This window comes from Coenobita brevimanus, chromosome 20 (assembly GCF_032717465.1).
Source record: "Coenobita brevimanus isolate Jiangsu-jjx chromosome 20, ASM3271746v2, whole genome shotgun sequence".
NCBI classification, from domain to species: domain Eukaryota; kingdom Metazoa; phylum Arthropoda; class Malacostraca; order Decapoda; family Coenobitidae; genus Coenobita; species Coenobita brevimanus.
Window position 1 is genome coordinate 3,992,671 of NC_136973.1, and position 25,896 is coordinate 4,018,566.

At 39.1% G+C, this 25,896-nt stretch overlaps 1 protein-coding gene across 1 annotated transcript; it reads left to right on the plus strand.

Annotated features, from left to right (window-relative positions):
- The first annotated feature begins 6,628 nt into the window (after positions 1–6,628).
- Dis3 (exosome complex exonuclease RRP44-like protein Dis3) lies at positions 6,629–23,239 on the plus strand. Its single transcript, XM_080266391.1, has 19 exons — positions 6,629–6,708; positions 8,274–8,438; positions 9,460–9,617; positions 10,432–10,613; positions 10,965–11,110; positions 12,248–12,473; positions 12,657–12,826; positions 14,815–14,952; positions 15,205–15,351; positions 16,319–16,435; positions 17,182–17,302; positions 17,744–17,846; positions 18,076–18,231; positions 19,147–19,303; positions 19,739–19,825; positions 20,291–20,511; positions 21,114–21,282; positions 21,630–21,848; positions 22,816–23,239. The coding sequence occupies exons 1-19, from the start codon at positions 6,643–6,645 to the stop codon at positions 23,008–23,010; spliced, it is 2,943 nt and encodes a 980-aa protein (XP_080122517.1). The 5' UTR covers positions 6,629–6,642; the 3' UTR covers positions 23,011–23,239.
- Positions 23,240–25,896: the final 2,657 nt, after the last annotated feature.

Consider the following 25,896-nt stretch of genomic DNA (forward strand, 5'->3'; position numbering starts at 1 on the left):
ATGTGAGGCTATGTCTGGAATAAGTTGTAGATATGGTAATGTATCATGTGTCGCCATGATTCCAAGGGCTTGAATAGTGAGTGAATGGGAGTGGGCACATTCAGTTTGGCAAAGTTTAATTAGTATTTGTGTGTGTGTGTGTGTGTGTGTGTGAACATACTTCACATGAAGGAGTGACTGAAAAAAAGCTGGGTGATGGCCGCTTTTTGTAAACTCCCACACTACAAGGGGTCTCTCCTAAGCAGAATATAATTAGCAGTGGTACTGATGTAGGCTTTTTAGTTGGGTGAGTGGAGGACGTTAAGCAAGTAGAAAAAGTGTCATTAGCTAGGTGAGCATAGCAGTAACGTAAGACATCATTGGGCTGCAGTGATTTATGAGAACTTTATTATTAACCCCCACACATTCCATCACACTCAGTAAACACACACACGGCAATATGTTACGCACAAGTTACATCACCAGGCATATACAGTATCATGGTTGACAATGTGTCGAAACTGGCATCTCCATCATGATGACGTCATGAACCCGGGAAACTTGAATATAGATGAGCGGGATCGTCAGTGTTGAATTTGAAATTTCCTGTGTCTCATTCCTATATCTGCTGTGTTTCACAAGCTACTTATTACTTCCCCAGATTGGGTCATCATTTGTGATTAACAGTCACCTGTTAATATTAATTACAGCTACAGAGTATAAAGATGGAAATGGAAACATGACGAGCTTTCTATTACCCGAGCTCTCCTCGTAATGACAACCAGTCAGCTGCCAGAATGGAAACTAAGGTAGGCTTCAGTTGCGAGATTCAGATAAATTGACCATAGTTAAACTCTAAATACAAGAAATTAATTGGGTCAGATATTACGATAAAGATGTTCTTGTTAATTATTTGCACATACACCGTACTGAGGTTGTAGAAGGTAGTAGGCTGTATCAAATACTTAACCACACGGGCCTAGGCCTTCCAAATTTCCTTTTCAGGTGGATTTCACGGGGCTAGGATAGATTAGGTAATAAATTTGGGTCTGATAGGAATTGGGGATCTTCAACGCTAGGTTTAGTGGCAATCCTAAGTGGTTAAAATCATCGGGGGTCTGGAGGTGAACCCCCCACTTAGGTTGACGAGATGGTTGTGCAGGGTGCTGCGAGCATCCACACAGCTTCATTTAATACCCCAAAACAGGTTTTAAAAAATGTTCCATATACATTTAGTAGTATAAAATCAACAAGCTGTGATCTGTGTTGCATATACTAAAATTACTTTCCTTGAGAGTGTGAGAATGTAAGAGGACAGGTAGAACTTCTGGCCGCGCCTTTGGTAAAGTCTTACCCAGGTAATTTATGGAAGTATACAAAATGAGTAAAGCAAAATGGTAATATAAAGATAATACCACGATAGACAAGTGCCATAGTGAAGAAAGACAGAAGTTATGAAAAATAAAAGTGGCCGAGTGAGAGATCACAACTACAGCACTGAGGGGATTATGACGTGATCTTGCGAATTTTCAACTCTCCGATGTCATTATAAAGGAAAGGTCACCAAAACCTTTGCTAAACAGATCTGGCTAAACTTGCTTAACAATGACAACTACTTAAAATATACTGTAGGTATGAGAAAGCCAATATATCCCTTCGATGCCACGGCTTGCTTTTACATTTCGCTACATCGTCTCTGAACTTGATGAGAAAAAAATTGAAATTGGACTGTAATTCAGTAACAGAAAACGTGTTAATGGTTATATATAATATTTTTATCCTATTACTTATACAGTGTCACTGCAATGACGCACAGTATAATTTCCTCTTGCTATCTCCAGACAGTTTTATTCAGCTGATCGTATTCGTGAGGCAATACAGTGTAATTATTGTTTTATTTCACACTGATTCAGATACCAACATTTTCCATCACGCACACGATGCGATGCGATGATTGGTGGAGGGATAGCCTTTTCAACGGCCCCTCTTATAGTTTTTACAGTTTATTCGTTGCTGAGCTCTTTGATTTTTCTCTCTCTCTTTTTCCAGCACATATGTGTGAATTGTTTTATTCTTTCAAAATCTTCCGTTTTAAATAATAGTTGTCCTAATATATCGTCTTTGTTTTCTACGTACGGTTGTTGTAGTTCTGGTTGTTTTTCTCTTTCTTCCCTGTATGCCTGGCAATCTAATATGAAGTGTTCTAAATCTTCATTCTCGTTGCCACACATTATGCATTTTGTTTCTTCTTGTGAGTGCCTTTTTCTGTCATTTAATTTCAATGTATTGGTGCGGCACTTGAAGAAAGTGATAGAGGCTGGTGTGTTGTCATATTTCATATCTTCCCCACCCATTTCTGTCTTCCATTTTCTGTATATTCTTAGTGTACTTTTTGTTCCCATTTCTGTTTTCCACACTTTTGTGTCCCATTCATGTAGTCTTGTTGTTATTTCATCTTTGCTGATGTTTTTTAACTTATCAAAATTTATGTTCAGTTCTTTTAGGTCTTTCTTACATTCTTTCATCCACCTATTCTCTTTGCCTCCTTTTATTATTTCTGTTATTTCGTAAACCAGACTGTTTTCTCTTTTCATGATGCTCTGCATGTAATTTAGTTTCATTTTCATCATTTTAGTTTTCATTAGGGATGCTCCCATCTCTCCTCTTAACCCTGTTTCTGCTGTATATTTTGCTGCCCCTAGAATAGATCTGTATACCGAGTTTTCAATTCTTTGTAGCTTGTTTATTTCTTCTTGCCTATATGCTATTACACTCGCTCCATACAGGATGCTAGGTAATGCAAGGCTCTTCCAGAATGTCTTACCTATGAGTAGCTTGTTGCAACTTTTTGCTGTCACTGAGTAGCTTGTATTGGCTAGTTTATGGGCTTTGTTTATCATGTTTTGCCTGTGTTTTTTGAAACAGTCTTTTGAGTTTGTTATTTCTACTCCCAGGTATGTAATAGATGTAACTACTTCTATATCTTCAATTTTTTCTGGTTGCCGATCCATATTGAATATAATAAATTTGCTTTTTGCTTTATTTATTTCAAGCCCACATTCCTTGCCTACATTTATTAATCTTCGTATGTTTGCCTTGGCTTCTGTCATTGATTGCGAAAATTGTAGGCCATCATCTGCGTAAAATAAAGTATTTATTTTTATATTGTCATCTATGTAGCCTAGGCCTGTACTTTCTAGTTCTTGGATTATTTTAAATGTTACAAGTTTAAAAAGGGTGGTCGATCCTGTGCAGCCCTGCCTTATGCCACTGGAGATTTCTATTACCGGTTCTACATTTTGGTTTAATTTTATCATGGTTTTGTCCCCGCAGTATATCTCGCTTATGATGTCGATTAGGTTTTCGTGGGTTTTCAAATTTTTAGGGCTGTTATAATTTCTTCCCGTTTTATTGAGTCATACGCTTTTGAAAAATCTATTGCTGCTACTATCAGTGGTAATTTATTCCTATAACTTTGCTCTACACAGTATTCAAGAATTATTAAATTGTCCTCTATTCTTCTTCCTGCCGTGAAACCTGCTTGCACGTCATTGTTTAGTTTGTTTTGGTTTATTTGTTTCTCCAATTTTTCTTTTAATATAGACATGAATAGTTTGTATGCTATGTTTAGTAGAGCAATAGGTCTTAGATCTTTGGCTGTTGGTTTCTTTTTCTTTGGTATCATTTTTGTTTTTGAGATTTTCCAGTTCTCTGGCATCCTTCCGCTTGCTATTATTTGGTTAAAGCAGTTTGTTATGGTTTTTATACATATGCTGCTCTTTGCCATTGCTCTGTAGCACTCTGGCTTTACCTCGTCTGGTCCTGGAGCTTTTTTATTTTGTATATTTAGTATGTGTTTTTTGTTTCTTCTTCTGTTATTACTGGTGGCAGCATTGGGCTAATTCCAGTGTTTGTGCTAATTGCCATGTCCATGTGTTCCATTATTAGGTCTGCTATCTTATATTGGCCGCTGGTGTCTGAATTATGGCTGTTTACAGTTTCTTTCTCTCTTTTATATGTTTCCCTTTCTTCTTCATTCCACACTTTATTTATCTGGTTTTGGTGTTTTTGATATATTCCCTTCCAGTAACCTATGAGTTCCTCTGTTGCTGTTTCTGGTTCTAGTTTATCTCCTTCTGTGTTGTACAATTCTATCACTTTATTCTCTTTTGGCTCAGTTCCCCTTAATTTATTGATTAATTCCCATATCTTTCTGCTCTTATCAGTGCTCTCCTTCACCTCCTTTGTTTTTTTTTCTTTTCATATATAGTTATTTCTTGTTTGATGTATTCTTGTACTTTCGTTTTTGTGCCTCATATCTGTTCAATAAGTCTTTTTCTTTTCTCCGTCCTTCTCAATTATCCTATTTCTGTTTATTTCTTATCTTTTGTTTATTTCTCTTATGATAATGTTATTCATCCAGTGAGGTTCTATATTTTTATTTGTTTTTTTCTTTTCTTCTTTTATAACTTTTCAGTAGTACTTTGTCTGCTGTTTTCTTCACTTCCTTTTCCATCATTTCCATTCTGTTTGCCAATCCTTCCTTACATATTTTCTCCATTTCTCCTACAAATCTGCCTAGGGACTCTTCATCTGTTGTATAGTACTCTTTTCTCTGCCAGTTATCATGAAAATTTCTTTTTGTTCCTCCTCCTTCATATCCAACTTCAATTAGGTTGTGGTCAGATAGGTCTGATTGATTTTGCACCTCATCTATTTTCATGTATTTATATTTGTCATAGAACCTTTGGTTAACTAGTACAAGATCAATGGCACTTTTGCTGTTTCCTCTCTCCCATGTATATTCTCCCTCACAGTTTTGGTCATTGTTTAGTAGTATGAGGTTGTATTCCTCCATCCATTTTACTACATCCTTCCCTTTTTTGTCTAATTTCTGTGATCCTATGAAGCCTAAATGCGCATTGAAGTCCCCTAGCATTATAAATGGCTCCTCTTTCATATTTTCTAGTATATTCTCTATTTCTTCTTTTAATCTGTCATATCTCTGTTTATCTTCTTCCTTCTCCCCTGCAGGTAAATATACTAAGAGTAGTTTATATTTGAAATTTATCATATTGCAACTGCTAAAGAGTAGGTCATTATTTATAGTTGTTATTTTCTCTACTTCAATACCTGTTTTCCTTTTGAATAGTATTAACAAACCTCCTCCCTTTTTGTCATTTATATTTCTCATGCTGCTTACGTATTTAAGGCCATTACTTATTTTTACTTTATCAATTTTTTGTTGAGTTTCAGTTAGGCACATTAACTCTCCTTCTGATATAATTGTTTCTATTTCCGTTATTTTTACATTTGTTAATCCTTGTATATTTAGTAATTTTATTTTATTTGTATTTTCCTTCTTGTTTCAATCTCTTCTCTCATCTTTCCTTTTTAGTTGGCCTTTGTTTATGTACCAGCCTGTCTCTCCTTTTTCTCTTTTTTCTTTTAGCTGCTCCCACAGCAATTTATTTTCCTCTCTTTCCTTCCTAGTCATATCTATTACTATTGAGATTCTTTTGGCTTCTACCTTTTGTGTATTTTTCAGATTCCTAGCCTTTTTTAATACATCCCATTTCATTTTTGTTTCTTTAAGTTTGAGTAGTAGGAATTCGTCTTCTTGTACCTTCATCTCCTTTACTGCCTAGCCTTATTGCATCTTCTATTTCAATATCTCTTACTTTTATTTCCTCCTTGATTATTTCTGTACATAATCTTACATCATCATCTATCCTTTCCCTAGGGTTACTATTCTCTGATTCTACTAAGTTATATATTATTATATTTCTCTTCCTTCTTTCTTTTTCTTTCATATCCTCTAGAATTTTCTCTTTTGTGTCCTCTTTCAGCTGTTCTTCTACTCTGTCCTCTCCTTTAATTTCTTTCATGACCTCTTCCTTTGCTTCTTTCTTTAATTCCTCTTTCATGTTATCTAGCTTGCTGTCCCATTCCCTCTTTAAATCCTCCTTTAAATCCTCTAGCTTCCTATCCCATTCTGTGGTCTTTTCTCTGAAGATTATATGTATTTCTTCTCTTAGCTCGTCTATTTTCAATCCTATATTCTCATTCTTTCTGGGACTAGCTGCCATTCTTCTTTTTGCTTGTGGTCTGCAGGTCTTGCATACCCATATTTGTTCTTCATCTCTTAGTTCTCTATACAGGGTAGGACTGACCTGTTCACAGATGATGTGGTACCACCACTCACACATATCACATTGTAGTCCTCTTTCGTTCTCCTTTACCCTTTTCTTGCATCCCCTGCACTCGTCGTTATCCACCCGTCTTCCCTTATCATTATTTGCCATTTTTGTTTTGTTTACTTTCCTCCTTTTTTTGTTATTTTGGTTTGATTTGGAGCTCAGCTCTTCTTACATCCACGTGTTTTTACACTTAGATGTAAACAAACAGCTCTCCGGTCGATCCGGCTTTAAGATCAATCCGCCCCTAGTCGGTTTTTCTCCATTAGCCTAACCTAATTAAATATATTCTAATATAAACTAAATTAACTTAATAAGAACTAACCTCGTATTAGCCAATCTTACTAACATAATCTATCATAACTCATTCAAACCTAACCCTAACGACTTGGGAACGGATGGGTTTTTGGCCGGATCGACCTGGCCAAGCAGACGAGGCTACCTTGGCCTGGGTAAACACGTGAAGATGGGGTTATTAGAGAGAAAACAGAAGGTATTCTACAGGAAAACAAGGAGAGGCAATATAATAAAAGTATGTCACTGGCGAGTTTTGTTTATGGAATATGAGACCTAGGCTTTTGGTTATATGCTTATTCTAGGATAACAGTATGTCGTCACACTCTAGGAGCTGTCTAAGATGGCATGTGACATCCGGCCTACAGCACTTATTAACTTTTGTTCCATGTAGACTTTTTCAGACTAACAGATACTCTTTTTGCTGAGCTCACCCTGCAGCTCACTGCCATAGCCTGCGGTAAGTTGCTAAATGTGGTTAGGGTACCGTAAGTTTAGGTGGTACCACGTAAAGTTGGGGTAGATTTTTTTTTTTTTTTTTTTTTTAAGTTTAACACAGCCTCAGTGTTTCTTGATTTTTTTTTTTAAATTAATTCTTTACCAAACATGTGCAGCCTTTCTATGCTTTCTCTTGAAATACCGTAAGTCTTTCACAGGTTCCTTGTTTTTATTCCTGGATTACCAGAGCTACTGAGGATTTTTATAAACCTACTTCTGGAAGCTATAAATGAGGATTTAGAGTGTGTAAAAATTCCACCACTGTCTTCCCGTAGCCAGCCATTTTTAATGCTCCTAATGTGCATTTTTTAATTTGAGAGTTGACTGTCAAACACAAGTGTAGTTAGGTTGGATTAGGTTTGGTTTGGTTAGGTTAGGTTTGGTTAAGTCATTAAGGTTCCCAATGCTTCGACATGGGATGCACTGACACGTCTTGTTGAAGCGATGGTTGATAAACAATGCGGCCAGTTGGAGATTATCGGTAAACATTGCTGTGGGTCACTTTACCGCATCCTTAAATACCCAAAGGTAGGTATATTTCGTCTTTTTCCAATCACTTCTTGCAGTCACAATGGAGCAGTTACGGTAACTACCATATCTGTGTTGCTTATGTACCAAAATTACTTACCTGGAGACTGTGAGTTTGTTATATGTGGAATTGCCATGCCTGTTTGGTAAACAGTTACTTCTTCTTCTGATGGGTATTTATGTTTCAAATGTTTTTAATGCTCATTTTCATCAGACATGACCCACTTTGCCTTTCCCTCCATCCCTCCCACCATCACCATGGCAAAGCAAGGCATTTCTGACAAAAAATGGGCATAAAAAATTAGTCAGAGCACAGAGAAAGCCATCAGAAGAAAATGCTGTGTACTTAAGTGGGTGGGGCTATGCCTTCCACGTGATATTATCTTGACTGCCACTAAATCTAACTCAAGTCGTACAAACTTTCCATGCACTCACCATCTAGGACCCGACATAAGTTTAGGACAAACATGATATTGCAGAAAGATGCATTTACTAAGGAAATGCCAGAAAAAAGACCCCTCCCCCCAAGCTGATGAGAAATGTCATAAAATACAGAAATATGGTGGTACTGTACCATGTTGAGTAGCAACAAAAATACCAGTACAGTACCTCTTTCTAGATTTTGAGATAACGCTATCTACGAAGTGACGTGATGAGAGTAGGCTGGGTGTAAGTATTATGAGAGTTTTGTATACTTATGTACTGTACTCGGCTGTCAGAATACTGGTACTGTACAATTGAAGAGTTCAAGATGATAAACTTTTGCATATCTCCTAGATTGTGAGAGAACACTACCTGCGAGATGATGTTTGGTGTGGGCTGGATGGATGTGGGGTCTGTGAGTGTGAAAAGCCAGGACTGGAGGTTCTTAGTACCTCAGACAGCACCTTGGTACCCGACCCACATCACATCATGATTGACACCAATGTGGCTCTACATCAGGTGAGTCTGTGGAGTAGTAATGGTTGAGTAGTTTAGTGCAGGTGCTTTTATATGTTTACCGGTACTTATTCATTTATTGATTTTATTTTGTCTGACACTAGGTGTATCCATCAACAAACTGTTCCCTTAGACCCAGCAGGTCTTGTACATGCCACCACTAAGATGCTAATACCCACTGCCCATATTGAATATGTGCAATGGCTTTCTCACTTTGAACTTGTGTGTATTATCATGAATGTTTTTATGATAGAACAGAGTTTGTTTGTTTATAGTTAATGACATGAAGTAGAGGTGGTTTTCATTATGTCAAGGATGTGTTAAAATAAATAAACTATTTCCATGCGACTGGTGCTGTGAATTGGGGTAACTGGCAAATTAGCTATATACTGTAGGTAGCAGTGAAATATTAATTGACTCTTTCAGTGTCACATGTTGAAGGCATAATAGCTAAATAAGAATAATAATAACAATAATAGGTGAGTAAGGACTGACTGCAGTGGAGATTCTTAGCACTTTGGTACCACAGCCTCACCACATTATTATTGACACCAGTGTTGCTCTCCATCAGTTGAGTCCAAGGAATGCCTGTCACTGAATAGCCAAATGCAGTAATTCTGGACAAATCACCTCCAAGTCATATTGTCTTTCCATCAGGTGGCCCTTTCTCCATCCCACTCCTGTCTCACTGATACACTTCTTCACCTCATCTGTCCGCCTCATCTGCAATCTCGCTCTTTGCTGTTCCATGTACCTAAAGGATACAGCCTCAAAGTGAACCTCTTATTTTTCATTTCCTCCACATGGCCAAACTGTTTCAAGGTACACCAAAGACTTTCCAACACATCTGGAGTAAATGAAGTATCTAACCTCCATTTCAAAAGTCTCTCCCAACCAAAACATGATAGTATGGATTTAGGTTTAATATGGAGATGAAATGCAAAGGAAGTGATGTTGCAGAGTTATGCTAGTGAGGATTACACTTCAATATCCTCTTACTTTTTACAAGTTTTCTTTTTTTCAGATTGATGTTTTGTGTGATGACAGTATTACCAACATTATTATCCCCCAAACGGTTATCCAAGAGGTAAAACATCGATCACTGCCAATTTACAAGCGACTTCGTGATCTCATTGAAACATCGTCAAAGAAGTTTTATGTCTTCACAAATGAGCATCACAGGTTTGTAGTGTCATATCAGTTTATGTTGCCTTATTGTCAAAAAAGTTCATGTTTGAGGTTTATATATAGTAATCGGTAGCTACTTATATTTCATGGATTTTTGTTAGGTTAGGTTTACTGATACCTCCGGTTTCACATGTTTGAGAAAAAAGTACATTGTTCACTGACTCACAGTACACAACCCTGTTTCATTAAAAAAAAAAAAAAAAAAATGAGCTCTAGTTCACATATCATAAGTACCTTCAAGGACAAAAGTTTACCGTGCCTCGCTTTTCCTGCTATACATTTAGTTTTTGTCAGTCACTTTCCTGCATCAGTTGCGTTCCTGATAGCCTATATTATTTCAGAGGATCATCTGTGGGCTGAGAAAAATACAAAACTTCTTTTGCTTAGGAATATTAACTTGCAGCAGAAAATGGAAAGCAGAAAGGGTGAAATATTAGGTGAAGTTTTGCCCAGCTCTTCTTACCCCTAATTTACCAGTCAGCTCATTACTTTTCCAACTTTTGCAATCAAATCCCAAAACACCACAGCACTGGTTTCTGCAATATTGTATATATAGTTTTTGTGCTGATGCATATATTGTTTATAGACAAATTGAAAAATGAAACTCAGATAGAGGACTGCTGCCATGTATATTGACATTTCGCCTCACAGCTGCTTCAGAATACAGATGCCATTTTATTCTGAAGAGTCTGTAAGGTGAAATGCCAATACATAGCAATCCCATATTGGTGTTTTAAGACTCAGAGTTTTCTAATAGGTTTCAAGTGTTCTAATATTCCAATATTCTCATACGTTTCTAATTTTTTAGTGAATGCTACGTGGAACGAGAAGAGAAAGAATCCTTGAATGACCGAAATGACCGAGCCATCCGAGTGGCTTGTTGGTGGTACTGCCAACACTTCAAGCATCAGAATCAGAATGTCATCCTTATCACAAATGACTTTGCCAACCGGGACAAAGCTAGAGAACTGGAACTTGGAGCTTACACAAGTATGATATGGAACTTCTTATTGATTTTGGTTCATTTTCTGAAGTTTGGTAGGATTTATTAAACAGTAAGCACTCATGATGCACACTTCAGTTAGTGAAAAAAGTTGAATGTGGGAAGTGGTGTTAGGCCATTACTGATTTTGATGATGGGAAAAGTTGAAAAGATTAAAGTTTTGCAGTGAGAAGGGTTTTCATCACCATTTTGATCAAATTTTTTTACAAGCTAAAAAGAAAACAACAGTAATGTATAATAGTACAGGTCTGTCATTACTTGTACAAGTGCAATAATAGTATAACAGGAGAAAAATTTTGTCAGTGCAGAATTATATGATAAGCTTCTCCCTTCTGCAGTGCAAGAGTATGTCTCAGGCTTGACAAATAGGCCGGGACTGTTAGATCTTGTGGCTTGCTTGGATGGAGATGATGAAGAGGTGATTGAGCAGTCATGCATCTATGCCCCGCACTGGGGAATTGCCAAGATGCGCCAAGGCATAAAGGTAATGACCACTATAGTTCTTTTGCCTTACCTTGGCCCAGATTTACATTTTTTTTTTCTTAAGCTTATTTTCTGTGTAGTTTACTGGTAGAATAAGATGATGCAATGGCTCTACATTTTTTCTGTAGCATTTCTTGACCAGCATTGCATTCAGTTCTCAGTCTAATGTTACAACTGAGCATTGAAAATGGAGATATGGCATTATTTTACCACATTAAAATGATGAGAGTATAATTTTCCACACTACCTGCCCAAGTTTCAAATCATATAAAGCAAGGCAGTGTCATTTACTAACAGTTTGTTCTTCTTACATTTCTCCCATCCCCCACTTGTATTTGTTGTTATTTATTTTAAAAATTTTTTGGATTGATTTGCTTGCCGCCAGTTATTGATATTAACTCCTCCCACTGTATTTTGTTCACATTCGAAAACCCTACAGATATTATTGATTCACATCAGTTTTATGTTTGTTTGAATGTTATTTCCACTCAAGAGTGGAAATGAGATATTTGAGAGGAGCATGTGGAGTCACATGGAGTGATGGACTGACAAATAAGGAAGTGAAAGAGCATTGTGGTGTGGATGTGGATGTGATAGAAAGTGTTAGGAGAAATACATTGAGGTGGTTTGGCCATGTGGAGAGGATGGAGAGTGAGAGACTGCTGAGGAGAGTGTATGTGAGTGAGGTGGAAGTGGGGAGAGGGAGGGAGAGGCCAAGGATGAGATGGAGGTACGAGAGAGGGGGTTGTGAGCTGGGAGCAGGGCAATGAAATGGCAGGGGACAGGGTGACATGGAGGAGATTTGTTTGTGGCCACCTCTTATGGGATTAAGGTGTCTGACAATAGATAGATAGAAAATGTCATTTATTTTACAAAAGTTTCCCAGATAAAGCCTGATCTCTTTAAATTATACTGATACAGCCTGGATGTTTAAGACAGCTACAGTTCAGATTTCAGGTTGGAGAGATATCAGTTTTAGCAAAGTTAGCGTAAAATCAGTATAGTAGTGAAGAAGCTGTTGAATACCAGTACTATTTCTAGCTCCTCCAGTTTCAGTGTCCTTTCCTAAACTAAGTTAAAGCACATGGAGGGAGTTAGAACAAAATTAAAATCTGTTGTCATTTGTTTATCATTTCAGAGTGGCAAGCTTCATCAAGGAGTTCTGAAGACATCTCGCAACAACTTTTTAGAAGCCAATGTGCTGGTGGAGGGATACGAGAAGCCAGTGTTGATCCAGGGACGACAGAACCTGAACCGAGCTCTTCACGATGACACAGTGGCTGTTGAACTGTTGCCACGAAGCGAATGGTGTTCACCATCCACAGTCGTCATTGATAAAGAAAAGCAGGAGGAGGAGAAAGAAGGTAGGATTATTAGAGAACATTTTGCATGCGTGCATGCATGTGTGTGTGTGTGCGTGTATTTCCATACAGTGAGATCATTTGGTGGCAGCAAACGTAAAATATAAAAATATGCCATTGAATTGGACAGGTACAGTTAAAATTTTTCAGTAATGTACAGTAGGTTACCAGGCTATTGTATTACAGGTGATAGTGAAGATGAAGATGATGATGAACACACTCTGTCTGAGGAGAAGAAGCTACTTGCAGCAGGGCGTGGAAAAGGGGAAGTCCAGCCTACAGGTCGAGTAGTGGGCGTAGTCAGACGGAAGTGGCGACAGTACTGTGGAATCATCAGGAAGAATGAAATCACAGAGGTACAGTTGTTGTAAGCCCTTGGTCACCTAAGGTGGCTCCCCACGCTGCTCGATCTCTAAAAACCTGTCTGTTCATTCCCTTGTCCCTGAGGTCACGCTCTATGACCTCGTTCCAAGTCTTTTTCAGTTAGTTTTCGGAGACTTTCATTCAGCTTAATAAAGGAAACTCATATTCATGGAGATAATGAAGTCTGTCTCTAATCTCCAGTTAAAAAAATTTCTTCCATGCTGAATAGAATCATCTGAGAGTAGCAAAAATAAAATAGGAAAGCACTGGTAATTTACTGGATTGAAGGAATTGACGGACGACAAGGTTTATTAGATAACTTTTTTGGGGTGATACATAGCTAGTGGAATGGCTTTGGGAATGTTAACCCCTTTTGTATAAGGACTTCATTTTTATTTACCATTATTTATTGTTTTATTTAGCATTTATTTATTAGTCCCTACTGGTGAAACTAGTTGGGACTATAGGTATGCGTCGTTCCGTTGATACATCAGTACAGGCATACGCTGACGTCCAGCACCCCAGTAACCAAACACAAGAAAATGGGGAACATTCCCACAATCCAAATGGCCGTCGATTCACTAGTCTGAACACAACACTGCTCCCTGTGTTTGAAAAGAATGCATCCGAACACGGATGTGGTCTCTTCATCCTTCCACCATCCCCTCGCTTCTCCCCCTCCCCTTGTCTCTCCTCCATCCCCAGCCGTACTCAGCACTGCCAGGCATGTCTTCCTCCCCGTCTCCCCACCCTCCCCCACCCCTGCTTGTCTCCCTCCCCTACCCCTGCTTGTCTCCCTCCCCTACCCCTGCTTGTCTCCCTCCCCCACTCCTGCTTGTCTCCCTTCCCAACCACCTGTCCTCCCATACCCCCCCTCCCCATCCCCTTGTCCTCTCCCACCCCCACTTGTCTTCCTCCCCATCCCCCCACCCTCTCCTACCCCCACTTGTCTCCCTCCTCATTCCCCTGCCCTCCCCACTCCTGCATGTCTCCCTCCCTGCCCCCCTTGCCCTCCCCCACCGTTTCTTATCTCTCTACCCAGCCCCAACCCTCCCCCACCCCAGCTTAGCATGCTGCCTGCCAGGCCTGCACTTGTCCACCTTCTCAATTTCACTGTGTGTGTTGCTGTGAATGCATCTCAGCACGCACCCCCCCACCACTTTACCTTCCTGCATGTGATGTTTGATGTCTCATTTTTTGAAATAGTATTGATTATGAGGATAATGACATTACCTCTTATGTTTTTGTGTCAGTCTCTATTGATTAAAGGATATAAGAGTTTGGATTTTGGCCTGGAACGCATCTCTGGCTTTTCTTAAGTATCTTACGGGGAAAATTGCTCTGATATCTGGCAACTTATTGTCCGAACACTTCCACTGGTATACAGCACCACTGGATATCAGGATATGCCAGTACATCAGTACAGTACATCAGTCCATCTGCAATTTTGTGTCCACTCTGTAACTTCCACATGCATAGACAGATTTTTATATAACTTCACACAATTGCTTCTCATACCATGAAGGTGTGTCATGTGCAACAACCAGCCATTTGCTCCCAAGGTCAAGGTAACTTGGGGCTCAAACAAGGTTGGGTGCTGTCATACTTAACGGCCATACCTACATTTGTGTCCGCTCTGTAACTTCCATTTGCTTGGACAGATTTTGATATAACTTCACACATTTGTTCTCCATACCATGACGGTGTGTCACGCAGAACAACAGGCCATCTACTGCTAAGGTCAATTACATATGTATGGTTATCATCTGGTAGATGACTTTGTATTGCATGGCAATACTGAATGCACATGTTTATTTTAGGCTGGTACTGATAGTGATTGATTTTATTTAGTTTTGGAGAGACTTTTCAAACCAGAGAGATACAGCTTTTATTTCCCCCTTCATTATCAAAATTCAGAGATTGTTCCCCAGCAATGGACTTCTTTTAATTTATTCTTTTCCATATTGCATTTTTTTTTCAGTCAATTCGACATTTGTTCATCCCCGCCGACAAGAAAATACCCTTCATCCGCATTGAGACTCGCCAGCCAGACTTGCTGTATGACAAGCGAATAATCGTCGCCATTGATTCTTGGCCACGGGACTCAAAGAATCCAAAAGTAGGTGGCAATTTTGCAGTACAAGCAACCAGAGCTTGAAATTAGGTTACCAGATATGGGAATTTGTTCAATTTGGCACTCTTGTTCCCTATGTGGCTGCTTATAGTATACCAAGTTCATCAGTATATTTGCACCTAGTTTTTGTATTTATGATAGACCTTTTCTTTTAACAACTTCACCCATGGAAATACAGGATATGCTGCTACAATATTATGTTACTGCCATACTGATTGATGTGTACTTCATGTTTAGGGTCACTTTGTTCGAGTAATTGGCAACATTGGAGACAAAGATGCAGAGAACGAGGTGATCCTTCTGGAGCATGACTGTCCACACACCAAGTTCTCAGAGGCTGTTCTGAATTGCCTACCAAAAATGCCATGGATAATCACAGAGAAGGTTAGAAAATGTTTTGTTTATTTGGTTATTTGACATTAATCATAGTTTAGTATAGAATTTCCTCTCATTAATTCTGGTGAAATAATCATCATCGTCATCATCCATGCCTCCTTTCCCAACCTAGGGCAGGGTGAGGAGTAGTAGAGTCCAGACAGCCAAAGTTTGCGCATTTCAATAGCCTATACTTCCATTCACTCATCATTTAAGCCCATGGAATCCTGGCTCCATCTGATAGGCCAGAAAATTTCATCACATTCTGTAGCTTCACATATACTTATTCGATAGAGCCAATCTGAATGCTGTCACGTTAAAATGGGATGCCAGATCCCTGGTCATGTGCTTCTTCGCACAAAATTCAGCCAGCCAGCTGGATCTCTTGTCAGTCCCTTAACCTCACCAAGTTCCATACCTCACCTCCTCACACAATCATCCACCATATCCTTCCACCTTCTTTTTTCCTTACCTTGCTTCCTTTCTCCTTCAAACTCGCTCAGATATACCCTTTTCACCACCCAATTGTCATCCATTTTCTCCACGTGACCATACCATTTCAGTACACTGTCTTTGATTCTGGTGTTCACAGATTTCCTCACTCCGCATCTTTCACGAATCACATTATTCCATATCGTACCCACTCTTTGTGCTCCACATACATTCCTCAGCAGTTCCATATCCACTGCTCTCACTCCTGACTTTTCATTTTCATGCCACACCATAGTCTCACATCTGTAGTACTGTATCTAATTCCTTGTCTCATTATGTGACTCTACATTTTTGGAGCAGTTTTATGCCATACACTTCCTTCTAAGAGGGACAAATGCTTTATATCACCATATGGTTGGAAGGCAGTGTTCCATGCTTCTGTTATTGTTCTCATAGGCTAATGGTTACTCTCTTAAGATTTGCATTCTCCCACAACATCCATGTCAGGGTTAGTGAATGAGTTATCTTTTCCATTTTTTCACAGGATGAGTCTGAGAGGGAGAATTTACGTCATTTAGATGTGTGCTCAGTTGATCCCATTGGCTGCACTGATATCGATGATGCCCTTCATTGTCGCCAGCTTCCAAATGGAAACTTTGAGGTAAGCACATCTTGCTGTTTGGCAATTTGTAATTTTGTATATTAAGTATAATTATTTGTGTATTGAGGCTGAATGGGTTTACACTTGCAGAGTGTATGTAGCACTGGGATTGATTTAATGTATTGTACATACCGGTATATGTTGTAGTGACTGGTTTGCACATTCTGGACTGGGGCTAGCAGCTTTACTGAATATGTTATTGTTTTCTTATATAATAAAATATTGATCAGTTTGGCTTATGAAAGCACTGTGCATTGATAATCACCCATATCAAGAAAGAATCTCTGATATGCTGTAGCTATATGAATCTTATTTTTAAAAATATAATTCATCATCATCATCCAGACCTCCTTTCCCACCCAAGGGCAGGGTGAGGAAAAATATAATTGATTATAACATCAGTAGTCATTTATTAATGTTAGGTACAGCACGTCATTATGCAGTCGCTCAGTATACGATCTTCTTTTTATCCAGTCAATAAGATTTTTTTTTCTATTGTTGTTTTTTCACCTAGATGATTGCTGTGATGCCCGATTTCTCTTTATGTGATCATTTTTCTCATTTATTTAGCCGCTACAACAGTAAATTTGTACATGTTCGGTTTTCAAAATTGCATCCCAGTTGTAAAAGAAGGGCATGCTGTATATGATTCAAATCGTGTCTGCCATCTGTAGTTGCAAGAATAAATTATGTAGTAAATCATCTGAGTGAAGGAGTTAACTTTATCTGTGTTCCCTTCTGTTCAGGTTGGGGTGCACATAGCAGATGTGTCTCACTTCATTCGACCCCACACAGCACTGGATAAGGAAGCTCAGAACCGCAGCACAACCGTTTACCTCACCAACCGACGTATTGACATGGTTCCAGGTGGGTTGTCTGACTGATTCAACATTTCACTCAGACATATTTTTAAAATTTGTACTTGCTTTTAAATTATTTTACGTAGTTGGAAAGAAACTTTTTAAAATTTGAGGCATTAGATACTACACAGCCTTCTTTGTCCCCAAATGCTGGAGAGGGATGCTTTCATGTGGTGGCATTGATATAACCAGGGCACCTCAGCTGCTTGACTTCACAAACATCCCTCAACTACTGTACTGCATTTCCCAATCCCCTAAAAGAAGGATGGTGAGGTGCAGGAGAAGAGCAGTTTTGGCAGTTCAGCTCTGTAGACAGGAATGAAACTTTAATGGACAGTTTTTCTATAGCCTAGTTTATTTTTCAAGATGTGTTAGTTTTAGGCCAGGTTGAACAGACTTAGTGCTCTGTCTTGGAAAATTAATAATGCAGTTATTATTGCCATTACAGAGCTTCTGAGTAGCAACCTGTGTTCATTGAGAGGCAACGTTGACAGATTTGCCTTCTCCGTGTTGTGGGAATTGACGCCCAAAGCGGAGGTGTTATCATCAAGGTAAGTCTTGTGCATTTTTCCATTCCTCAAATAGTGTGTTAGTGAATGTGTGGCGCATTTCATTGAACATGCCCTTGTTTAGATCTCCTTCCGGTATTTTTTCCCTTTATTGCTTTCTGGACCCTACCTTACCACATCGTTGGGTGGAAAAGAGGTGGGATGGTGACGATGATGACAGTGATGGTGACAGTGATGACGATGATGATGATGATTACTTCTGTGATTCCAGGTTCTGCAAGACCATTATAAAGTCTCGTGGTGAGCTGAGTTACCAGCAGGCTCAGCAACGTATTGATGACCCCAAAATGCAGGATGATCTGACCATCTCACTTAGGAATCTTAACATGCTGGCCAAGCAGCTCAAGGCGAAGAGAGTTGAAGCAGGGTAAGTTTGAGATTTGAGGGTACAGTAAGTCTGATAATGATTTTTTTAGTTTTATTTTTTTATTTTAACTCTTTAGATGTGGATGATGTATTTGGGAATTCTAGTATTTTGACTATTTAGGTCAATGCTAAAAGAATTGAAGCCAGATAAGGTAAAGATTTAGGAGTAACATATTTACACTGGGAATCACTATAACTGATTTTAGTGTTATGTTTATTATCATAGAGCAGCTTGTTTAATGAACCAGTCCTGTATTTCTGTGGTATTTGTTTGTAAGTTTAAGGTGAAGAAATTACAGTAAACTCTTAATTATCCATTGCTGCTGGCTCGGCTCTGTTAAAGCAATGTCTGGCGAAATTACGCAATATGTGGTACAAAAACGGGATATACCTAACCTGTGGTTCCATGCATTGGCCTACATTGAGGTGTATTAATCAGCTCATAAACGGTAGCCAACCGGATCTGTATTACTGTACTGTATCATTATTGTATTGTATTTTATGCGTGATTTTCATCTTTCACTCATGGGAAAGTTTTTAGGATACAGGTTCGGGACGGATAGTAATGCAATATCTGGCTCAATGCTGAATATTGAGCCAATGGGGGGTACTATGCAGTATCTGGCATTTTGCTTTAACCAGCATAGGGCTTGACTGAATTATGCCAGGTAATTGAGAGTTTAATTATCTTAGCTTCATAACAATTTACTGTACTTAGTTTTTCGTTGCAGTAATGAGTAAAAGGTCCCTGAAAAAAATGACTGAAACCAGATGATTATGTTACAGCTTGATAGAATACAAAGGCAGTAAATATCTTTGGATGGTAATGATATGAAACTTATCTTGTATTTTACTGAGTATTAGCTTAAGAGTTATCAAAATCATACAAAACCCCTTACTTAACTTACCACTTCAGAGCTTTGGTACTAGCAAGCATGGAAGTAAAGTTCCACATTGACCCGGACACTGACACTGTTGTTGACATCGTGGCCAAGGAGCACCTGGAGACGATGAGCATGGTTGAGGAGTTTATGTTGCTGGCCAATGTGACTTCAGCTGAAACCACACTCAAGGTAGTAATTGTAGCAGTAGTAGTTGTTGCTGTTGTTAATATTATTATTGTTGTTGTCCCAGGCTCATCTCAAAGTGAACCCAGTGGACTGCTGGCTTCTCCTGCAGTCCACCATTCTCACACTGGGGCAGGTGTTTGGTCACAGTGAGTGAAGTCTTAGATGATGAAGATGAAAGACATACCCTAGATGTTAAAAAAAGGACTGTGTTTATAGTATGTTTTATTTGATAAAGATCCTAAGCATCTTTCAGTTCAGTTGATGGCCAGGTGTAGTCAGATTTAAGGGTTCACTTGACTAGTGGCCAAGGACTCATCCCTAGCGTATAACAAAGGCTCATTGAATTTTATGAAAGCACACCTTAGCATTCAAGTTGTGGGAATGGTTCAGTTCTGTGAGGTGGAAACAAACTGGCTATAGTAATGTATTCTGTTTCAGCACTTCCCTGACTGTGCTCTCTTGCGTCGACATCCAGCTCCACCTCACTCCAACTTCGAGCCACTCATCTTAGCTGCAAAGAGTCAGGTAAGCATGGAGATTTTGTGGGTGAAAATTTAGTGAGTTTTTGTTTGCTTGTGAGGTGGAGCCAGGAATACCAAGGCTTGGACGATGATGATGGGATGAAGTAGGATCTGAAATGGGGAAGAGGAAATACAGTGATGGGAGAGCTACCTGTAGCCTGCCAGTTGAAATGGACCACAATCATTCACACATCATTCAAGTCTTAGAATCCATACTGGCATTATATTCATTCCCTTGCCTCATTCTGCTTTCTACAGCCATCAGTTGCAGGTTTGAATCCTGGTGGGGCCCTGTTGCTGATTTAAAAGGTTTGTGGTGGCTCGTCCTTGCTCCCAGTCGCTATGAGGTGGTAGTATGGCCTACAGTTCAAGTGTAATATGACTCGGAGTAAAGGCTTGGTCCCAGAGTTTTGAAGAAATCTACCTCACAAGCAACATGGTAAAACTAAACTCCATAATTTATTTACAGAACATTGAACTTGATGTGAGCAGCAACAAGACACTCGCCGACAGCCTGAACAGTGCAACCCGAGAGGACAACCCGTACTTCAACAGCATGCTGCGTATTATGACCACACGATGTATGATGCAGGCGCTGTATTTCTGCTCTGGAACTCTTGAACCTCCAGAATATTATCACTACGGGTTGGCCACACCCACCTACACTCACTTTACGTCACCCATTAGGAGGTAAGCTCGCATGAAAGCCATAGTTTCTGTTTATTATTTTTTTATTTTATTATTATTATCATTATTATGTGATGAGGAGAGGTAGTTTGAGATGGTTTGGGCATGTGGAGATGATGGGGTATGCTGTAATAATTGCATGCAGAAAGTGAGAAGTGTTAATGTTAGGGGTAGGGTTGTGAGAGGTAGATGAAAAAAGACATGGGACGAGGTCATTGACTGTGACCTCAGGGATAAAGGATTGACAGATATCGAGCAGCGTGGAGAGCTACCATTAGGTCCCCAGGGTTGATGCATGTAAGCATGTTGGAGTCTTCAAAAACGAACAAACGGTTATTAGGCTGTTAACACATCCCCTTTTCCCTTTAAATATAAAGAACTATATACTGTAATGCCCTCACATCTTATTACTTTTGTGTCATTCTTGCAAAATATAATTAGCCTACTGTATTCAGCATTTCATTGCTTCATTGATGTATATGGTACATGAAATCCCTCTAGTTTGAAAAATCTCCCATGGTGTATAGAATGATCTGGAGATAGCAAGAATAAAAAAAAAAAGTAATCAGATTGAAGAGGCTAATTATTCATGCACATCTGTCCAGGTATGCAGACATCATAGTACACCGGCTGCTGGCTGTTATCATTGAGGCCGATCGCACCTACCCGGAGTTGCTGGATCCCAAGAAGCTGGCTGACCTTAGCCAACACATCAACTACAGGCACAAGATGGCACAGTATGCTGGCCGAGGATCATCAGAGATAACTGCTATTGTTAGTACTGTATACTCACACACACACATGCATGGACACTCACATTATTGCATACTGGCACTTGAACACACATTCATGTAAATACATACATTCCTACATACATATATACATACACACAAGTATGCATATGCACATTCACAAATATAGAGACTCCCTCAGCTAAATATAATGGTCTGAATTTATTTTGAATTTGATGCCCAAGTGCATTCATTATAGCAGAAGAGCTAAACACTGTTCACATCATGTAATTTTCATTTTATTCTTCCTGTTTTCAGGCAGCTTAATTCAGCTGTACCTCTAGGTACCGTATAGGAACTTACTGATTTTTTTTTTTTTTTTTTTTCCAGGCATCATTGAGAGGGAAGGTGTCAGAGTTTGATTCCTATGTGCTGTTCCTGCATAAAAATGCAATTCAGGTGCTGGTTCCGATGATTGGACAACAGCTGACTCTGTTCCTGGACAACAGAGAAAAGAAGAAGGATGCAAAAAATAAAGCTAGGAAAGGAAAAGCAGCAGCAATGGAAGTGGAGGAGGAACCAGGGCCAGAATTTGAGTTTAATGAAAAGGTTGGAATTTTTTTTTATTGTAGTTTACATCACATATTGTGTTGGAGATCTTCACTCTGTTGGACACCTTCAGTCCAGTGTTGTGTTCTCTATTTTACTCTTGCTATGTTCTGATTAGATTCAATTCAGGGTCAGTTTTTAGAACTGGTAGGGTTAGACACAGTATTCATATACCCATTCACAACCAAATGGCTCTACTAAGCTGGATGGTTCAGGAGAGGGACACATCCACATGTTACCACTGATATAACTAAGCAGCTCCTGGCTATATGTGGCTGTCCACCAAGAACAACTCACAAGGTTTTCATTACTCAAGGAAGTTGTTTGCTATCTTTGGTGGTAACCACATGACTACCAAATGGATACTAATGAGTTAAGGTGCTCCTGTGGGTATGGCCCATAAGGATCTTAGTCTGAGGGGTGGTTGGGCTTAATTGCTCACATATTGCCTCTTACGGATCAGTAATTAATTACTTGCCTTAAAAATTTCTATGCCCCTGATAGGACATATAAGGATTGGATGGATGGATGAGTGTGTGGGTTGGTTTTGGCTAGGGGTGCTGTAAGAGGCTGAGACTAAGAAAAAGAAAGTAGAGAAGTATATTAACGAGAGAGGAGGAGGAGGAAGAGAAGTGTATAAGAGAAGTATATGTGGACTGTGTAGCCTGGAGGTGGTCCTGTCATGTCCTTCCCCTGTTGGAGGGTTGTCTGGAGGGAGCAAGGCATTGGGTATGATGATGATGGTAATATTCTTCTCCTCATTGCCAGTTTTATAGCAGTAATCCTTGGGAAGGCATATCTGTTATGAGAAAATAGCAGTTGAAATTCTTGAAAATCTCATAATCTCCTTTCGGAAAAATTTTATTGAACTCATTTTATGAAAGGAATTGTTGGTGTGTGTAGAGTGATGATGTTCAGCATTATCTGTCTTTGCAATAATTTTTCTTTTAACTACATCTGTTTACAGGAATTGTATGTGCAGTGTGGTGCTGTTGTGTTCCGACCGTTTGACCAAATGCGCATCCAGGTCACCGTCGATACTTCGGACGTCCAGCACCAGAAAGTTGTTGCAAAGCTCATTCATCCTGTCATTCCTGGCTTTTCAGTCGCCTCTGTTAACCAAGAGACAGATGAGCCTCAGGTCAAGAAGCTTAAAACATAAACAGTTGTTTGAGAAGGTGCAAATTTTGAGCCCAGATTCACAAAGGAGTACAAATGAGCACAGATAAAAACAAACAGCAAGAGATATGATGGTCCTTGTGAGGCTGCTTATTACAGAAGACTGTGACTACTAATATGTACGTCTGTGAGTTTAAGAGAAAGATAGTAAGGAGAGAACAAACTTATGACCAGTTCCATATCATAACTGTGATATGATATTCGCAGGAAGGACTAGAGAACAGAGTGTTCCCTGGTGTTCTCTTCTTTCTGCTAAAAAGGGATCTTAGTTATGAGAGGAAAAGTTTCATACATTTCATTGGTTTACAGAGAGGACAAAGAAAGGAGAATGCTGTATATACCGTAGTTACGATGGGAGGTTGATCATAAGTTTTTCTGATTCCAGGTCATGGTGGCTTGCTTGTAATGGATGCATACTGCTTGTTTACATGGACATTTTATATTTGTATGAGTCAGATTACTTATTTATTTTTTATATAGATACCAAGGGCCATAGTTATGATGGATTGCAGCCAATTTCTGCAACAAACTAGGCTCTGTATGCGTTAACTTTTATAAAAAAAAATCATTTGGTCATGTTTTCACATCAATATTCACTCTAGTTTAGATATGGAGTACTGTATTTGGTAGCTATACAAGTGCAGATATAAGTACTGTATAGACAAGCAATCTCATACAAAAGTACTGGAAAGTTTGTGACATGCCAGTGGTACAATTTAATGTTCTCTCTAGTTTTCTTACGAAGTATTGATAGGTGTGAGGAAAGTATATGCAGACGGTCTTAAACAAAATTTACAGTAAGCTCAAGAAAATTCATAAATATAGCTCCTGGTATGTTGTTGATTTTTGCTGGATGTTTGAAGCCAGTCATAATAAAGCAATATATATATATATAAATTTTTTTTTTTTCAGACTCGGTATGGTTAAAAGTGGCGTTAAATAATGTAACTTGTTGAGCATCAGGAATGTATAATATTGCACCGTAAAATATTTTTCTGACAAGGGAACCAGTTATAATACCTTTTCTGGTTGACGTGACTGTTTCTTATAAGATGTATTTTTAAAGATTTTTTATGTGTGGTATTAGAGTATAAAGAATTCTAATTTCAGTGTTCCAGTGATGATATATCATTCTGATTTCCAATTTTCTTTCCTTTTCCTTCCTGCAGAAACATATCATAGTTACATCTGAAGCTTGATTGTGAATTTGTTTGTGAATCTTGTCTATGATTTTATTCTGCCACCTAGAGATGAGACCACTTTTCATTTTCGTTGTGGTCACCTGAAATGTGAACCTGTTGGACTGAAAGCTGAAGTTCCTCCTTGCCTGCAGTCCACCATCATCATTTCAGGGGATAGGGAGCGAGTTGAGGGATATTTGTATATCTGTGCAAGTTGAGTTACTTGGTTATATCAATGCCACCGCAGGAAAGCGTCCATCTCAAAGAACCTGTATCCCTCTGAAAAAACAAGTACTGTACAGTAATAAATAAGTTGTAATAAGAATTTTGCCCATTTTCACGGGGAAATTACTGGTCTGTGTAAAGCCCATCTGTCTATCACGCACTCCTTTATTGCGCCATTAAGAGTGTGGCGGCCAGGAGATAGGCTGCTCAATCTGGACATGCAAGACAAATGACCAGCCACCCTTCCTTGAGTTGCATGTGTGAGCAATGAACCCCAACCAGATCTCGGATGTGAACCCTTATGGGCCTCATTATTAGGGTACTATAACTGGATCGGTCTTTCGACCGAGGGGCACCAAGAGCCACATTATTTTTCTCTTGAATATTTGTTTCGTCTTTTTGGCATCGGTGTACAGTATATAAATCACATTAAAAGAGTATCAGTGTTTGTATGCGATAAAAAAAAAAATGGTAAGGAAGGTAATGTCTTCTTACCAAGGGTCATGTAACTGGGTTGGTCTTTTCACTGACAGCCACCAAGAGCCACCCAACCTAACCTAACATAGCATTTCCAGTGGCCCTCAGTTTTTCTTGATGGCCGTCCTTGAAAAGTCTTAATTTTTTAACCCACTAGATTACCAGGCATCCATTTGATTTTTTGGTTACGACCCTGTGTAGTAAATGGTTTCAAGGGTTACAAGAAACAATATATTTTTACTTTACAAGATAAACGTTGCTGTTTTGTGGACCCAGGCTCATCTGTACGTGAACCCAGTGAACTACAGGCTGAAGCTGCTCGTGTCCTACAGTCCACCATCCTCCTTTTATTGGTGTTAGCTTGAATATGGTACAGAAGTGCACCAACAGCAGTGAAAGTTTTATTTTATTATTTTTTTTAATGAAGGAATGTCAAAGGAAAAAGATGAGTTTGGTCATATGGATAAATAAACATTGAGAAGAAAAATGGTAAGTTTGACCTTGTGGAGAGACTTGAGAAAAAGGTTGACTAAGAGAGTGTACTTGAGTGAGGGAAAAGGAAGAGGGAGAGGGAGGGAAAGATAGAGGGATGAGAGAGGGGATGTGAGTTGCATAAAGGGTAGCCAGATTGTGGAGGACTTCTACTGGAGGGGATTTGTTAGTGCCCACCTCTTCCGGGATGAAAGTGTCTGGCCATAGATAGACTGATAGAAATATACCAGAACATAAAATGCAACCGAAATTTGTCACAGTTGGGGTGAGGTAATGGGATGGCCGTGGCATTTTGCATTTTCATTACATTCTTCGTATCACCAGTCTTATTCAACTTTTGTATGGAACGGGTTTATCAATGCTCTAACTTCTGCAGCTTAAAAGGTCAGTCCATTACAGAATAAAATAGTGAAGAACCAAAAAATAATATGAAAGGTCCGTCATTGGAGTGGTCAGGGTTGTAGTAGGCATTAACATCAATTAAACCTCTTAAA

Coding starts and splice junctions, on each gene's coding strand:
- Dis3 (XM_080266391.1), top strand. CDS start 6,643: ATGGGGTTATTAGAGAGAAAACAGAAGGTATTCTACAGGAAAACAAGG. Junction 15,352..16,318: donor CATGGATAATCACAGAGAAG/GTTAGAAAATGT, acceptor ATTTTTTCACAG/GATGAGTCTGAGAGGGAGAA. Junction 19,304..19,738: donor CAGCTGAAACCACACTCAAG/GTAGTAATTGTA, acceptor ATTCTGTTTCAG/CACTTCCCTGACTGTGCTCT.